This window comes from Polypterus senegalus, chromosome 11 (genome assembly GCF_016835505.1).
Source record: "Polypterus senegalus isolate Bchr_013 chromosome 11, ASM1683550v1, whole genome shotgun sequence".
NCBI lineage: Eukaryota > Metazoa > Chordata > Cladistia > Polypteriformes > Polypteridae > Polypterus > Polypterus senegalus.
The window spans coordinates 161,358,513-161,378,144 of record NC_053164.1 but is presented as its reverse complement, the minus strand read 5'-3'; the positions used below and the strand labels follow the sequence as shown (position 1 = coordinate 161,378,144).

General features: G+C 38.7%; 1 protein-coding gene across 1 annotated transcript in view; it reads left to right on the top strand.

Moving 5' to 3' along the window:
- The window catches only part of cwf19l1 (CWF19 like cell cycle control factor 1), a 182,593-nt gene that overhangs the window by 131,773 nt on the left and 31,188 nt on the right, over nt 1–19,632 (top strand). Inside the window, exon 12 of the mRNA XM_039769980.1 lies at nt 3,299–3,418. Coding sequence (XP_039625914.1) covers nt 3,299–3,418 — 120 coding nt within the window. The remainder of the gene's footprint in view (nt 1–3,298; nt 3,419–19,632) is intronic.

Sequence of the window (19,632 nt, the reverse complement as noted above, 5' to 3'; positions counted from 1 at the left end):
TGTGTGTTATATCACAGATGATGTTATTTGATAGGCTTTTACTATTATTACTACTATTATTACCTTTTTTGCCACCTTTCTGTTCTCATAACTACTTTGTTTATTTGGTCAGTATTTTTCCTGTTGTTAATGTGTGCAGAAAAGAGGGTTTATTGGTAGTATAAAATAATTGCACAAATGTTTGAATTGGCACCTTAATAGCTGCATGTGGAAAATGTTGTTTAGTCTAATTGTCTCATATTTTATGTAACACAAAACAACACTGTAACATTATTGAAGAAAGAGTAGCATGAGCACATAATATCAATTTAATATTGCTGCATCAGAGCATACTCCTAACCCCTCTCTCGCTCTCTACCAGAAAAGATATAAATTCTTCATCAGCTTTATCTCAATATGCCACCAATATATTACTCTTTTAATTTTAAACATGATTGTGAAGTTGCTCATCAGCAAGGCCTGAATCCAAGGAACAAGTAAAATCAATTTTTTTTTTTTTTTTCCTCTCCTCCTTTAATGTACTTTGTGATGAGTATCACCCAGAGCTGGTGGAACTGAAACAGAACAGAGCAGAAGCACAGTCTGCTTCTAACTGAACCACTGAAATGTGTTTATTTATTTATTTATTTATATATATATATATATATATATATATATATATATATATATATATATATATATATATATATATATATATATATATAAAGGAATAGTAGTTAATTCTATGTATTTGTGGTTTCATGATGACTGCAGGTATTTGCACATTATTTATGTTAAATAAGGTTATTTAAACAAGGTGCTCCTGTATACATACTTAATAAATAAATAGTTATTTCCCCAATGTAATAGGATTAACTATTTTTATGAAATCTAAAGGGTGAATACATATACTAGGGGCCAATTTAGCATTGCCAGTGCACCTAGCCTGAATAACACCAAGATTATTGAAGTTGCTTATATGCAAGTATATGATTGCACAACTTGATTTCTTTTTCTGGTATTGTAACTTATGTATAAGTTGGTTAAATTGGTAAATCATCATCTGGTTAAAAACCCTTCTTTTGACTGTATAGTTTAAATATAGCTGGAGTTTTCTTTTTCTCCCAGAGCTTTTGTGAGAGCATGTGTACATGAAGCATTATAAATTTTGAATCTTCCAGTGTGGGTGGCGGCCAACAAAAGGAGTATACTCTTTCATGAGTGAACTTTTGCTTTACCTTGATACAAACAACCTTTAAAAGTTAAGGATTTAGTGGACACACAGGGTATTACTGTCATTGTACATAATCCCAGCAATCAGAAGTACATATGCCGATACATTTGCTGGCATTATCTTAGCTACAAGGTAATAAGCCGTATTCGCTTCGAAACCATGAGTACAAAGCAGTAGTGATACTTAGTACTAGCTTGACTCCTGCCGTCCCAAAAGTTATAGATAATGATTTGTCCTAATGTTTCAGGCCCTCAGAAGTGATTTCATTGGCACGTGTAGGAGAGTGTACTTTGTGTTCTGTTGTTCAGGTGTTGGTTTAGTGGCACTTTGCAGTGTCTAACTGTATTGCATTTACTATTGTTGTTATTCTCTCTTGCACAAGTTACTTTATGACAGCTGAAAGTTAGTGATCAGTTGACTTCATATTAAGTAAGACAAATGCTTTGCTTTCACAGTCTCTCGTGCTTGTGTTCACTCTGCTTTCCTTTAGTGTGGCAGGACTCAATGCAATAAATCAGACAGTCTTACTCTGCTAGTGTCTGGTATTGGTTGCTTTTGTTGCAGGCCTCACCTGAGGCAGTAGGCAGTTAGCTACAGAGAGCAGACTTCAGGGAGATTGTGCTGACATTGGATCATTAAAGAAGGAATGGAAATTTTGATATTGTTTTTTTTTGTTGCAGTCAAGTTCAAGCTTTTGGTTCAAAAGTGGTGCACAATTTTGTCCATCAAGATAAGTAAAAGTGGTTTATGGTTTTCTGTTCTCAGACCAAAGCACCTAAAAATCTGTCATATGTTGGCAAAAACATCATGGTGTATAGTTTTAGATGTTGGATACCAATGGATAGGACAAGTGTAGCAGTTTCACAGAAAGTTGTTTTAGTGACCCAAGGAATTTCACTTTGGTGGAGTTAGGAATTTGATGAAACGTTGACAGTCAGAGAATGCTGCTCAGGTCTGTGAGCTACACTTATTCAAATATCTAATGCCAAGGAAAAATGAATGATGCCACTTTGTTCTACAGTGTACACTTCTTCATGTTATAATAGGCTTAAGGTAGTCACCAAAAGAATGATGTTGTGGATAGGTGTTAATTGTGAAAGTATTAATTGTGATTAATGATTTTAATTAACAAAATTGCATCTGTCGTTTTAGAGAGCCATGCCCTCTTGGGTTTATCAGGCTTTGATTTCTAGCATGCACTGCAAAGATTCCCAGCTGTACCTGTATATGATACTGTCCTGAGAGAAATGAGACCTACATTTTTGAGGTCTTGGTTTTCTTCCAGATAGATCCAAGAAACACTGGAGGGAGTATAACTTTCAGATGGCCTGGGAATTTGCTAGGTGCTGTTCGAAGAAGTTGGTGAGGATAGGGTGACATGTTTATTCTTGTCATTGTGATAAGAGCAAAGAAAATTATGATGGTGATGATTTTAACTCTTTTTATTTCTACTAGTATAATACTTTATAAACTATTAACATTAGACACAGTCATTTATTTTGAAAAAAGAACTCTTACTGAATATGATTTCTATGTAGTGTAGAATTTTTTTTTTTTTTTTAATTACAAAAGATGGACAGAAGTTTTATCTTACTCCCTTGCATTTTTACATTATGTTTTGTATTCTGGGAATATATACAGCATATGAACAAGTCTAGTTTGGTACACAGTTCAAAATTACAGTGTTTGTTTATTGTAGAATCCATAATATCAAATCAGATAACCAGATGTGCTTGTAGTGAGTAAAGTTTAAAGGATAATTTTTGGTATTTCTCAAGTTGATTTTTTTCTGCACAAACATGGTATGTATGTATTTGCCATGTGAAATATAGCCAGTCCTAATGTTTTATGGTCACAGGATGCTTAGAAAACAAAAAGCCTAAAATAAACCTACCAAACTTTCCATTTAATATTAATAAATCAACATCTATTTCATTAATTTAGGATTCTTTTTTCTTGTTTATTTGCTAATGCTGATACTGTGATGGTGCATCTAAAATTTTTAAGGTAGAAAAAGGTAGAAATTAAGTGTTCTGAGGAAAATTTGTTTATGTGAAATGTAATATGTTACATTTTGTTAAACAGGCAGTCCCTGTTCCACTTAATAAGTGCACTACAGAAGATATAAAAGAAGCATTTATTGTTCAAGCAGAAGAAAAACAGATCGAGCTACTACAAATTCCTGAGCATACAGACCTCAAGCAAGTAAGACACAATTCCATATAATTCAAATGTAGAAATCTGCAGTTTCATAAAAATGAATCATTTACTAGTGCAATTAAAATGTAATATTAACAAAAATTTAGATGATTTAAAATTTATTTTTGCTCTCTTTTTTAATATCACTACTTCATATCAGAAACTTGAAGCTTAAAATAAGTTGGCAATGAAATAATCTTTGAAATTTTAACTTAACAAATTGTTCTGGTCATCATTTACAGTGTTGCGGTATAGTTCTCATAAGCTTATGATAATGTTTGTGACGTAAGAGATTAAACACATATATTACCATTAATGCATCATACTTTAGAAGTTGTTTAACATGATCATATTTTCCTTTTAAACAGTGGCAGATTTTATGTTAAATAGATTTTTAAACTTTCACGTGTTTCTATACCTCCATTATCCTGTAACACCAAATATCCCTAATAACATTCCTACCTCTAATAAAAAAAAAACTGTCTGTCTATGTGTATACAGTCAAAGTAAAAAGTATGTGAACCCTTTGGAATTATCTGGTTTACTGCATGAATTGGTCATAAAAAGTGATGTGATCATCGAAGTCACAGGTACTGATATACAGTTAGGTCCATAAATATTTGGACAGAGACAACTTTTGGTTCTGTACATTACCACAATGCATTTTAAATGAAACAACTCAGATGCAGTTGAAGTGCAGACTCTCAGCTTTAATTCAGTGGTGTGAACAAAACGATTGCATAAAAATATGAGGCAACTAAAGCATTTTTTTTAACACAATGCCTTCATTTCAGGGGCTCAAAAGTAATTGGACAGTTGACTCAAAGACTGTTTCATGAGCAGGTGTGGGCAAGTCCATAGTTATGTCATTATCAGTTAAGCATATAAAAGGCCTGGAGTTGATTTGAGGTGTGGTGCTTACATGTGGAAAATTTTGCTGTGAACAGACAACATGCGGTCAAAGGAGCTCTCCATGCAGGTGAAAGAAGCCATCCTTAAGCTGCGAAAACAGAAAAAAAACCATCCGAGAAATTGCTGCAATATTACGGGTGGCAAACTCTACAGTTAGGTACATCCTGAGAAAGAAAGCAAGCACTGGTGAACTCAGCAACACAAAAAGACCTGGACGTCCACAGAAGAAACGGTGGTGGATGATCACAGAATCATTTCCATGGTGAGGAGATACCCCTTAACAAAAGCCAACCAAGTGAACAACACTCTCCGGGGGTAGGCGTATCCAAGTCTACCATAAAGAGAAGGCTGCATGACAGTAAATACAGAGGGTGTACTGCAAGGTGCAAGCCACTCATAAGCCTCAAGAATAGAAAGGCTAGATTGGAATTTGCTAAAGAGCATCTAAAAAAAGCCAGAACAGTTCTGAAAAAACATTCTTTGGACAGATGAAACCAAGATCAACCTCTACCAGATTGATGGCAAGAAAAAGTATGGAGAAGGCGTGGAACAGCTCATTATCCAAAGCATTCCACATCGTCTGTAAAACACGGTGTGATGGCTTGGGCATGCATGGTTGCCAGTGGCACTGGGACACAAGATAGATACTTTATTAATCCCTAGTGTTTATTGATAATGTGACACAGGACAGAAGCAGCCAAATGAATTCTGAGGTATTCAGAGACATACTGTCTGCTCAAATCCAGCTAAATGCAGTCAAATTGATTGGGTGGCGTTTCATGATGCAGATGGACAATGACCCAAAACATACAGCCAAAGCAACCCAGGAGTTTATTAAAGCAAAGAAATGGAAAATTTTTGAATGGCCAAGTCAGTCACCTGGTCTTACCTCAATTGAGCATGCATTTCACTTGTTGAAGACTAAACTTCGGACAAAAAGGCCCACAAACAAACAGCAACTGAAAACTGCTGCAGTAAAGGCCTGGCAGAGCATTAAAAAAGAGGAAACCCAGCATCTGGTGATATCCATGAGTTCAAGACTTCAGGCTGTCCTTGCCAGCAAAGGGTTTTCAACCAAGTATTAGAAATGAACATTTTATTTCCAGTTATTTAATTTGTCCAATTACTTTTGAGTCCCTGAAATAAAGGGATTGTGTTAAAAAAATACTTTAGTTCCCTCACATATTTATGCAGTCTTTTTGTTCAACCCACTGAATTAAAGCTGAAAGTCTACACTTCAACTGCATCTGAGTTGTTTCATTTAAAGTTCATTATGGTAATGTACAGAACCAAAATTAGAAAAAAGTTGTCTCTGTCCAACTATTTATGGACCTAACTGTATCTATACTAATAAAAGGCAAAGCACTGACTGACTCACTCACTCACTGACTCATCACTAATTCTCCAACTTCCCGTGTAGGTAGAAGGCTGAAATTTGGCAGGCTAATTCCTTACAGCTTCCTTACAGAAATTGGGCAGGTTTCATTTCGAAATTCTACGCGTAATGGTCATAACTGGATGCTATTTTTCTCCATATACTGTAATGGAGTTGAGCTCGAAAGCTGTGGGGGCGGAGTTTCGTGTGACATCATCACGCCTCTCACATAATCACGTGAACTGTCAACGCAGTACGTAGAAAACCAGGAAGAGCTCCAAAAAGCGCTGAAAAAAACATGCATTATATAATTGAGAAGGCAGCGAAACAATAAGAAGCGAGCGAGTGACATATACAACCATATTCATGAGTGCTGCTACTTCGGAAACAAAGCATGGTGTAAACCTAAAGTTTAAATTAAGTTCATTGACAGGCTGCCGCTGGCGTTTGTCATGCCCACGGGTAATGCGGGATACAAATTTAATGAGAGGGCGCAGTATATAAGCGAGTTTTGATCACTTTGTAACTAAGTTAAAATTGCAGGTGAAGGGCTGTGCTTATGCAAATTCCGAGAGACTGTGTTTGTGGGAGGATTGACAGTTAAGGCGGGTGGGGGAGTCACGTCATCATCTCCCCTCCCATTTACCTCATTTCGCTCTGAGCTGAGCTCCGCAGCTAACGCAGTCAAGAAGTGACTTTGCGACGCTGCTACCAAATACTCACAGAAAAATCCACAAGTTAATACACACGCTGTCTCTAGAGTTTCTCTACGCTGAATCCTCCAGGCAATACTTACAAAAGGTTACATTGACAATCGTGTTACGTTATTTTTAAAATGTTTCCTTTTCTTAGCACAAGCACAGCTGAGAGGCTTTGATGCATGTGCTCCATAACGTGTTAAAAAATAATGCATTTAATCACACTTTCAATTCCAAGCAAAGGGGAACTTCTGTCAATGCATGATTTCCTGGTACACCGATTACATTGATCAGCGTTTCCCGATTCATTTTACCCTCGCACCCTCCTCATGTTAAGTTTTGGACTTGGGAATTGTTTGGACCTTCTGCCCGTTAAGCACAGAAGGGCAGTGTCCACATTTTTCAGAATAATTTTTCTCTTAAATCACAGGCACGTAGTGCAAGGTTGTCAGGCAGAAATTTGCAGGATCGCATAGAAAATGTAATTTATATACCACAGTGGTCGTGTAGCACCTTTCACAAGGGATCTTCTACCGAGAGATAATCCAAATACATTTAAGCTGCTGTTAGTGCTACTTTATCTGTTGTGTTATAGCACATTTAAAATGTACTTTACCCGAAAGCACTCCAGTACTGCTCAATGTATCTTTACTTCTTACATGTTTTACTGTTTAATAATTTATATACTACATTTTATTTTATATATATTGTGGTCCCAGGACGCCCAGGAGGACCGGAGGAGGGCTTGTGCCTCCTCCAGACCGTGAGGGGGCGTCCGTCCTGGTTATGTAGGGGGCTGCGGGTAAAGGGCTTGGAAGCCCAGCCCTGTAAGGACCCGTGGCCACCGGCAGGCAGCGCCCCAATGCCTGCATATCCCTAGACCCCAGCACTTCCGCCACACCAGGAAGTGCTGGGAAGACGACAGGGGACACCGGACGGCTTCGGGTGCGCAACCCGGCACTTCCGCCACACTGGGGTGTGGCTATGACTGATTGCCGGGAAGCAGCTGGAGCCCATCCGGGTTCCCATATAAGGGGTCGTCTCCCTCCAGTCAGCAGTGAATGTCGGGTGGAAGAGGAAAGAGCGGGAGAGAGGACGGGAGGCGGCCAGGAGAAAGGCATTGGACTTGTGTGGCCTGGACAGTTGGGGGAACGGTGCAAGAGGCACTGGGGGTGACGTGAGCACAATTTGTGAATATTGTTGTATAATAAGCGGTGTGTGGTGGAACTATGTTGTCCGTCTGCCTGTGTCCGGGTCCCAGTTCACAAAATATATATATATTTTATATATATATATATATATATATATATATATATATATTTTTATATATATATATATATATTTTTATATATATATATATATTTTTATATATATATATATATATTTTTATATATATATATATATATATTTTATATATATATATATTTTATATATATATATATATTTTATATATATATATATATATATTTTATATTTTATATATATATATACTAGCAAAATACCAGCTTACTGAAGCGAGAGTACTGCATTAAAATTTTTATTAAGAAGAAAATTTAACCTTTTAAACTGAGGAAAATATGCCAATAATTATTTGTTAAGGATCTCTTTGTATACCATGTTGTCAGTTCGGCCCTCCGGTTGTATTATGACCAAGCTGTGCGCTGAGCTTACTCTTGAGCATGCAACTTACAGTTGGCCATGTGAACAGTAATCTTGTCTCAAATCTCACAGCTTGAATTGCTGCTGTCATAATCGGTTTGAGTTTCATGGTTTGTTTCAATTACGTTAGTATTTGCAGGACTTGTTGTGTTGAAGTGACATTCGGCATCTGTCAAGCGTTGTAAGCACACAACCGGTTTCAGCGATAAAATCACATCCAGCTTTTGAGAGTTTAAACATTCATAAACCTCAAAGTGTCCACTACTGATGATGATGTTTAAGAGGCATTGGCAGTTGTCGAAAGGTGTAAAATATTTGGCCATTTCGGTACACTTGAAAGCGACAACCAAACAATTCAGCGGCAGCCATCAACTCACATGCAGAACCATAGGTGAAGAGCTTAAGCATTTCACTCTTATAGTGCTCCTGTGTAGTATAATTATCTCCTGTACTGTCATCAGTCCACACCTTGAACCTGTCCCAGTCATTCTATACATAAGACACAATGTTCCTCTGGATATCAAGAGTGAGCCTGATATGGCCGTGCAATATGTAACAAAGAAAATGGAAAAGGTAGGTGGTATCTCCGGGCATGGAAACAACTCAGCAAGTGATAGTTCTTTGATCGATAGTGATCATCTCGATAGACATGGTAATGGGGGTTGGAATGATAAAGGAAATGGGTACCTGAGCAATGTAAAGTAAGTGTAAAATACCTATACAATAACTATAATTATAATAAACAAACAATAAAACAGCGGAGAAGCCGTGGATTAAATAAAAAGGCTGTAGTTATCAGTAGGGAGACGTGAAGCCTGTGGCGAAGCAAGGAAGGGAATGTAGAGACTGGAGCGACGGACGGCCTTATATAGGCAGGCAGCCAACAACGTGGGAGGCGTTGGGATGGGGACCGCGCCGCCTCACCTGATGCCGAGTTGCAGGCTATGGACGTATATATGTACGTAAGTAGGATTCAGTTGGCGTTGGGAACCCGTGTACCAAATTTCTTGAAGATGGGCCCATAAGTAACAAAGACTGTTGAAAAGTTTAATATGGTGGCCGACAGTGGCATCATACCACCGAAATAAGTACGTACATTGGATTCGGTTAGTGCAGGGAAGCCGCCTACCAAATTTCGAGAAGATGGGGCCATAAATAAGAAAGTTAAACATGGCGGACGTTGTTGACCGTTATGACCATTACGCGTAGAATTTCAAAATAAAACCTGCTTAACTTTTGTAAGTAAGCTGTAAGGAATGAGCCTGCCAAATTTCAGCCTTCAACCCATACGGGAAGTTGGAGAATTAGTGACGTTGGAAAGTTCAATATGGCGGCCGACAGTGGTGTCATACCAACGAAATAAGTACGGATATCGGTTTCTGTTAAAAGTTCAATATGGCGGCCGACAGTGGCATCATTCCACTGAAATAAGTACCAAATTTCAGCCTTCTACCCATACAGGAAGTTGGAGAATTAGTGATGTTGGAAAATTCAATGTGGCGGCTGACAGTGGCGTCATACCACCGAAATAAGTATGTACATTGGTTTCGGTTAGCACAGGGAAGCCGCCTACCAAATTTTGTGAAGATGGGGCCATAAATAAGAAAGTTCAACATGGTGGACATTGTCGACCGTTATCGATCGTTATGACCGTTACGTGTAGAATTTCGAAATGAAACCTGCTTAACTTTTGTAAGTACAATACAATACAATACAGTTTATTTTTGTATAGCCCAAAATCACACAGGAAGTGCCGCAATGGGCTTTAACAGGCCCTGCCTTTTGACAGCCCCCCAGCCTTGACTCTCTGAGAAGACAAGGAAAAACTCCCAATAAAACCTTGTAGGGAAAAATGGAAGAAACCTCGGGAAAGGCAGTTCAAAGAGACCCCTTTCCAGGTAGGTTGGGCGTGCAGTGGGTGTCAAAAGTAGGGGGTCAATACAATACAATACACAGAACAGAACAATTCCTTAATACAGCATAATAATAAAATTTTAGAATACGGTTTAACAGTAGATGATATGACATAATTAGGTTTGGATATTTTTAGAGTCCTGGAGACCTCATCCATCTAGCTGCCTCCCCATTTGGCCATGCCACGGCTGAAACGTTGCTCCTATGAAAGGACCCCTCTTTCCCATGATTCCTGTGATCCTCCATCAGGGATGACTTTACCATAGGCAGGCAAACAACTTGGCAGGTGGGCGTGGCACCAATGCCACATTTGGGTACCGAGAAAAGAAACAGAATAGGTGAGGGTTAGTATTCAAATATAATTATCATGTTACTTATGTTATAGTGCTAATGACTAACAACAGAGATGCAGTATGTACAGTTAATCAGCAGCTCTAGTCAGGATATGCTAAACTGAAGTAGTGAGTCTTCAGCCGGGATTTAAAGGCTGAGACTGAAGGGGCATCTCTTATGGAAGCAGGAAGACCATTCCACAGTTTAGGGGCCCTGTAACTAAAAGCTCGACCTCCCACTGTTATTTTATTAATCCTTGGAATCCTAAGCAGACCGGCATCTTGAGATCTTAATGTGCGCTCAGGTTTGTAAGTCATGATAAGTTCAGACAAGTAAGCCGGACCTTGGCCATTTAATGCTTTGTATGTTAAAAGGAGGATTTTGAAATCTGCCCTAAACTTAACTGGGAGCCAGTGTAAAGATTTAAGAACTGGGGTTATGTGTTCATATTTTCTTGTTCTTGTAATAATTCTTGCAGCGCATTTTGGATTAACTGGAGGCTGTATAGAGAACAGTTTGAACAGCCAGTGAACACCGCATTGCAGTAGTCAATCCTACTAGAGATAAATGCATGAATTAATTTCTCACAATCCTGTTTATTTAGAAAGCGCTTAATTTCCTAACATTTTTAAGATGGAAAAACATGTTTTGGACGACTTTGTAATATGCTTTAAATGACATGCTAGAGTCAAAGATAACTCCTAGATTGCGGGCTGATTCAGTAAAATTAATTGGGATTCCAACTGAGTTAAATGGCGACAAAATATTGCTGTGATCAGCGTCATTCCCTCAACAATTAACATCTCTGTTTTATCTGTATTTAAAGACAAGTAGTTCTCATTCATCCATTCCTTTAATTCACTAACACAACTAATTAAAGACAACATCGGAGAAACTTCATTTGATTTAAATGAAAGGTATAACTGGGTGTCATCTGCATACGTGAAAATTAACATTATGTTTCCTAATGAGAGATCCCAGTGGAAGCATGTAAAGTGAAAACAGTAAAGGTCCCAGTACTGAGCCCTGGGACACCATATTGAACTTCTGTGTATAATGATGGAGTACTGTCTGCACATTTCTGTACATACTGGAATCGATTTGATAAATAAGAACTGAACCAAGCGAGCACGGGGCCTGTAAGCCCAACATCGTTTTCTAGCCTGTGCAGTAAAATAGAATGGTCAATGGTGTCAAATGCTGCACTTAAGTCCAACAACATAATTACAGTGGAATTTCCTTCATCAGAGGATATCAGAATGTCATTTACAACCCGTGTTAGTGCGTTTCTGTACTATGACCAGTCGAAAGCCAGACTGGAATTTCTCAAATAAATTGTAATGCGTAAGGTGTGACTGAAGCTGACTGGCGACTACTTTCTCTAGTATTTTAGAGAGAAATGGTAAATTTGAAATAGGCCTATAGTTATTTAGTATGTGTGGGTCTAGGTCTGACTTTTTAAGTAAAGGTTTAATGACTGACACTTTTAGTGCATCAGGTACGTGCCATGCAGTAATGAACTATTGATAATGGTTAGAATAGGTGCTGCAAGAACATCCATTGCACTTTTACTAGTTTTGTTGGCACTGGATCTAGGGAACAAGTAGTGGGCTTCATTTTAGTAATTAAAGTTAAGACTTCCTGGTGAGTTACAGGATTAAAATTATTAAAGTGCTGAATGCAATGTGAGCAGGGTCTGCTAAGCTAGTATTTGGTTTGTACTGTGATGCTGAGATCTGGGATCTTATATTTTTAATTTTCTCATTGAAGAAGTTCATAAAGTCTGTACTGCTAATATCTGTTGGTATTTTGCACTGTTGATCTGAATTCCCATTTGTTAATTTAGCCACTGCTCTAAAAAGTACCCTAGGATTTTTATTATTGCTATCTATTAATGTAGAATAGTATTCTGAGCGAGCTTTAAAGAGGGCTTTTTATATTTATTACACTCTCTGTCCATGCAATTTGAAAGACATGTAGCTTTGTTGTTCTCCATCTGCTCCAGTTTTCGACACTCTAATTTAAGAGCTCGAGTGTTTTCATTAAACCAGGGAGAGTTTCTATGTGCTTTGATCACTTTTGTTTTAGGGGAGCCACTGTGTCCAGAGCATCTCTCAAGGTCACATTATAATGTGATATTAGCTGATCTAAATTGTTTTCCACGTTTACATTTGATGTTAACTGATCTAAATGGTTTTCCACAATTACACTCGACTTACTCAAGGTATCTATAAATTTTGAAGCAGAATTACAATCTAGATGTCGCACTGTCTTTGTTTTAATCTGCGAGTGCTGGCATGGGCAGAACTAAATCAAACGTAATTAAGAAGTGATGGAAATAACTACATTTAATGGAGTAATATTTAAATTTTGAATTTCAACTTTGTAAGTTATAATTAAATCTAATGTATGGTTATGATTATGAGTTGGACCTTTGACAATCTGACAAAATCCTACTGAATTTAACAAATAAGTAAAACATTTGCTAAAAGTGTCAGTTTCCACATCAATGTGTACATTAAAATCCCCCATCAGAACTACGTGATCATAATTTATAGCCAAATCAGACAGAAGGTTGCTAAATTCAGTCATGAACAATGAATATGGCCCTGGTGGTCTGTAGACTAGCACTATAATTGTGTTGGAATCTGTTTTAATATTTAAAATGAATGCCTCAAAGGATGTAAAGTTGCCTAAATTTTTAGGAGTGATTTGCAATTTGTTACAATGAATAAGTAAGCTATAAGGAATAAGCCTGCCAAATTTCAGCTTTCTACCTATATGGGAAGTTGGAGAATTAGTGATGAGTCAGTCAGTCAGTCAGTCAGTGAGGGCTTTGCCTTTTATTATTATAGATACACAGTGATCCCTCGCTATATCGCGCTTCGACTTTCACGGCTTCAATCCATCGCGAATTTTAAATGTAAGCATATCTAAATATGTATCACGAATTTTTTGCTGGTTTCTTGGTTTCTGGGACAATGGGTCTTTTAATTTATGGTACATGCTTCCTCAGTTTGTTTGCCCAGTTGATTTCATACAAGGGACGCTATTGGTGGATGGCTGAGAAGCTACCCAATCAGAGCACCTATTACATATTAAATAAAACTCCTCAATGATATACGATATGCTTCCCGTGCAGTGCTTCGCACACTTAAAAGCTCTAACAGCCCTATTGATTTTTGATTGTTTATTTTTCTCTCTCTCTGACATTCTCTGCTCCTGACGGCACTCCTTTGAAGAGGAAGATATGTTTGCATTCTTTTAATTGTGAGATGGAACTGTCATCTCTGTCTTGTCATGGAGCACAGTTTAAACTTTTGACTAAATTATTATTAAACTAACTATTGAAACTATTATTCCATGTCTAGAGGGCTCTAATAATGTTAAAAACGCATTTAGAAGGTCAGAGCATTGAAAACCTGTTTACAACTGCGAAAATATTAGATTTATAAATAAAGAATCCTACTTCGTGGAAATACATTTATCTGTCTGGAGCGGATAAACCGCGATAAACAAGGGTTTACTGTATAACTGTGCGGAGAATATTTATAAACAGTGTGGGAGAATTTCTAAGGGCTTAAAATATATAAAATAACCATACAAACATATGGTTTCTACTTGGATTTTCACCTATCGCGGGGGTTCTGGAGCATAACCCCATGTCGAGGAGGTATTACTGTGTGTGTGTATGTGTATATATATATATAAAATAGAGAGAGAGGATTATGTGAGTGTGTGTGTGTGTGTGTATATATATATATATATATATATATATATATATAAAATAGAGAGAGAGGATTATGTGAGTGTGTATGTGTATATATATATATATATATATATATATATATATATATATATATATATATATACACACACACACTGCTCACAAAAATTAAAGGAACACTTTAAAGAAACACATTAGATACATCAGATCTCAATATGAAGTTGGATATCTATACAGATAACGACAGGGCAATGTCCTAGGAACAAAAGGATGCCAAGTCTTTTAATGGAAATCAAAGTTTTCTGCCTACAGAGGGCTCAATTGTGTAGACACCCTAAAATCAGAGTGAAATGAAGATGTGGCAGGCTAGTTCATTTTTCAAAAACTTAATTTCTGCTACTCAAAATGCTTTTCAGTATCTTGTGTGGCCCCACGAGCTTGTATGCATGCTTGACAACGTCGGGGCATGCTCCTAATGAGACGACGGATGGTGTCTTGTGGCATTTCCTCCCAGATCTGTATGAGGGCATCCCTGAGCTGTTGTACAGTCTGAGGAGCAACCTGGCGGCGCCTAATGGACCGAAACATAATGTCCCACAGATGTTCTATTTGGTTTAAGTCAGGGGATCATGAAGGCCATTCAATTGTTTCAATTCTTTCATCCGCCAGGTACTGCCTGCATACTCTTGCCACATGAGGCCGGGCATTGTCATGCATTAGGAGGAAACCAGGACCTACTGCACCAGCGTAGGGTCTGACAATGGGTCCAAGGATTTCATCCTGATACCTAATGGCAGTCAAGGTGTCTTTGTCTAGCCTGTAGAGGTCTGTGGGAGGCATATCCATGGAGCGACTAAGATCATAACTGACCCACCACCAAACCAGTCATGCTATACGATGTTACAGGCAGCATAATATTCTCCACAGCTTCTCCTGACCCTTTCACGTCTTTCACATATACTCAGGGTGAACCTGCTCTCATCTGTGAAAAGCACAGGATGCCAGTGGTGGACCTGCCAATTCTGGTATTCTATGGCAAATGCCAATTGAGCTCCCCGGTGCTGTGCAGTGAGCACAGGGCACAGTAGACGTTTGGGCCCTCAGGCAACCCTCATGAAGTCTGTTTCTGATTGTTTGGTCAGAGACATTCACACCAGTGGCCTGCTGGAGGTCATTTTGTAGGGCTATGGCAGTGCTCATCCTGTTCCTCCTTGCCCAAAGGAGCAGATACTGGTCCTGCTGATGGGTTATGGACCTTCTATGGCACTCTTCAGCTCTCATAGAGTAACTGCTTGTCTCCTAGAATCTCCTCCATGCCCTTGAGACTGTGCAGGGAGACACAGCAAACCTTCTGGCAATGACACGTATTGATGTGCCATCCTGGAGAAGTTGGACTACCTGTGCAACCTCTGTAGGGTCAGGTATCACCTCGTGCTACCAGTAGTGACACTGACTGTAGCCAAATGCAAAACTAGTGAAGAAACAGTCAGAAAAGATGAGGAGGGAAAAATGTCAGTGGCCTCCACCTGTTAAACCATTCCTGTTTTGGGGATCATCTCATTGTTGCCCCTCTAGTGCATCTGTTGTTAATTTCATTAACACCACAGCAGCTGAAACTGATTAACAACCCCCTCTGCTACTTAACTGACCAGATTAATATCCCATAAGTTTCACTGACTTTATGCTATACTCTGATTAAAAAGTGTTCCTTTAATTCTTTTTGAGCAGTATATATATATATATATATATATATATATATATATATATATCTATCTATCTAATATATATATATATATATATAATATATAATATATATATAATATATATACACACACACACATACAGAGTGCATCTGGAAAGTATTCACAGCTTTTTCCACATTTTGTTATGTTACAGCCTTATTCCAAATTGGTTTACTTGAGGTTTTTGCAAATTTATTAAAAATAAAAAAAAATGAGAAATCACATGTACGTAAGTATTCACAGCCTTTGCTCAATACTTTGTCAATGCACCTTTGGCAGCAATTACAGCCTCAAGTCTTTTTGAGTATGATGCCACAAGCTTGGCACACCTATCCTTGGCCAATCGGATTCAAGTCTGGGCTCTGGCTGGGCCACTCGAGGACATTCACAGAGTTGTCCTGAAGCCACTCTTTTGGTCAAGAGCGCTCTGGAGCAGGTTTTCATTCAGGATGTCTCTGTACATTGCTGCAGTCATCTTTTCCTTTACCGTGACTAGTCTCCCAGTTCCTGCCGCTGAAAAACATCCCCACAGCATGATGCTGCCCCCATCATGCTTCACTGTAGGGATGGTATTGGCCTGGTGATGAGCGGTGCCTGGTTTCCTCCAAACATGACGCCTGGCATTCACACCAAAGAGGTTCAGTCTTTGTCTCATCAGACCAGAGAATTTTGTTTCTCATGGTCTGAGTGTCCTTCAGGTGCCTTTTGGCAAAGTCCAGGCGGGTTGCCATGTACCTTTTACTAAGAAGTGGCTCCCGTCTGGCCACTCTACCATACAAGCCTGATTGGGGGATTGCTGCAGAGATGGTTTTCCTTCTGGAAGGTTCTCCTCTCTCCACAGAGGACCTTTGGAGCTCTGACAGAATGACCATCAGGTTCTTGGTCACCTCCCTGACCAAGGCCCTTCTCCCCCGATCGTTCTGTTTAGATGGCCGTTCACCTCTAGGAAGAGTTCTGGTGGTTTCGAACTTCTTCCACTAACGGATGATGGAGGTCACTGTGCTCATTGGGACATTCAAAGCAGCAGAAATTTTTCTGTAACCTTCCCCAGATTTTTGCCTTCGAGACAATCCTGTCTCGGAGGTCTACAGACAGTTCCTTTGACTTCATACTTGGTTTGTGCTCTGACATGAACTGTCAACTGTGGGACCTTATATAGACAGGTGTGTGCCGTTCCAAATCATGTCCAATCAACTGAATTTACCACAGGTGGACTCCATTTAAGCTGCAGAAACATCTCAAGGATGATCAGGGGAAACGGGATTCACCTGAGCTCAATTTTGAGCTTCATGGCAAAGGCTGTGAATACTTATGTACATGTGATTTCTAATTGTTTTTTTATTTTTAATAAGTTTGCAAAAACCTCAAGTAAACTTTTTTCACGTTGTCATTATGGGATGTTGTGTGTAGAATTCTGAGGGAAAAAAAGAAATTAAACCATTTTGGAATAAGGCTGTAACATGACAACATGTGGAAGAAGTGATGCGCTGTGAATACTTTCCGGATGCACTGTATATATCTATACTAATAAAAGACAAAGCCCTCACTGACTGACTGACTCACTCACTCAATTACTGACTCACACATCACTAATTCTCCAACTTCCCGTGTAGGTAGAATGCTGAAATTTGGCAGGCTCATTCCTTACAGCTTACTTACAAAAGTTAGGCAGGTTTCATTTTGAAATTCTACGCGTATTGGTCATAACTGGAACCTACTTTTGTCCATATGCTGTATATGGCTATAGCCTGGAGGTCGGTCGCCATGTGAGGTGGAGTTGCGTCCCACGTCATCACGCCTCCCACGTAATTGAGTGCCTGCCGATATAAAGTAAATATTCGCTGATGAAGGCCAGTGCTTAGCGTATTCATAAATGCAGCTGCTGCGGAACTCGGCACGTCTCCCACGTAATTGACTACCTGCCTGCGAGCAAGAAAGAGAGAGCGTGACACACACACACACACAGGCAGCACGACAGAAAGACAGACGCACACACACACAGGCAGCGTGAGAGAGAGAGCACGACACACACACACAGGCAGCGCGAGAGAGAGAGCGCGACACACAGAGGCAGCGCGAGAGATGTACGCAAACACACAGGCAGCGCGAGAGAGAGCTGGACGCATTAAGGTAGGAAGGCAGTTAAAGAATGCACTGGGCTTGATTTTGTTTTCACTTCTGTTTCCAGCAATCTGTTTGTAGCATGCATTGTTGCAATGTTATTTTTCTTGGTGGTTTATTAAATTATGGATTTTTTTCAAATGTTCATTTTTTTCGCTGTGCTTAAAACTCATTAAAAAAAGTGCTTTTAGCCAGCGGTTGGTAGCGCTATACAAGTGCCTTTAGCCAGCGGTTGGTAGTGCTATAGCGGGAACTATTGCACTGTTAGTTTTCTCTGTTGTTCAAGGTTTTCTCAGTGTTATTCAATGTTTTTACTATTTAGTATTTAGTTTACTATTACGCTGTGCATTCTATGGTTAATATAAACTATTTTGTACTTAAAAACATAAAAAAATATATATTTACGTACAGTTTGTATGCTCTGGAACGGATTAATTGTATTTACATACAATTCTATGGGGACAATTGCTTCGGTTCACGACCGAATCGGTTTACGTCCAGAGTTTTGGAACGAATTATGGCCGTAAACCGAGTTTTTACTGTATATCTATATATCGATATACAGATATATATATATCTATATATATATATATATATATGTCTATATATATATATATATATATATATGTCTATATATATATATATATATATATATATATATATGTCTATATATATATATATATATATATGTCTATATATATATATATATATATATATATGTCTATATATCTAACATAAAATTAAATGTGCTTACACCACATGGAAAAGTTTGAAGTTTACTTTTTATTTACCCTATTTACTGTACCACACTAAGTTTTGTGTAGTTTCCCAGTTAGGAAAAAAATTAAATGGCTTTGTGTTGCTAAATTTACTTGGTTAAGCTTGAAAATGTTAAGTGTTGGGTTGATGCATAGTGTTACTTCGTAAATTTTCAGTATTAATATAGTTTGACATCCTTGCCATAATAATTTTAAAAAACACTGCTTATTCTTCACTGTGCATGTTCACTTCTGTAATTCATGATCTGCCGAATATGTCTTCATGGCTACCTGCAGGCAGACACGCGGTCCAGTCCCACGCCCCTCCCCTCACAACCCCCGGAAATGACTGCCTTTCTGCTGTAGTCCAGTGCTAAGTGGAAATCCACTTGGCCTGGTCCAGCCATTCATTTCCTTTAAAAATAAGGAGCATCTGAGCTTGATCAATCTCCTGTCAATCATGGAGAATCCACTGCATCCAATGAACAGTTTCATCTTCAGGCAGAGGAGCAGCTTCAGCGACAGACTGCTGTCACTGTCTTGTTCCACTAACAGACTGAGGAGATTGTTCCTCCCCCACACTATGCGACTGTTCAATTCCATCCGGTGGGTGTTGATAACCGCTAACATTATTCAAAGTTACTGTCTGTTTTTACATCCATCTATCTATCTATCTATCTATCTATCTATCTATCTATCTATCTATCTATCTATCTATCTATCTATCTATCTATCTATCTATCTATCTATCACTCTCAGGCAGTGGCTACATTACATGGCTGTAGTGCTGTAACTCACGCTCCCTCACAATGCAGGTAAAGTGCCTCATTTGGGACTCCTTGAGCAACCGCTCTTTTGACACAAAGTTGAACCAGCAGTACCCAAGGATTACCCAAAGAGACACAGTACCAATGGGGTCCAGTCTTCGTCTCAGGTCACTGGATAGTGTCCATACCTCACAACCATATAGCATTACAGGAA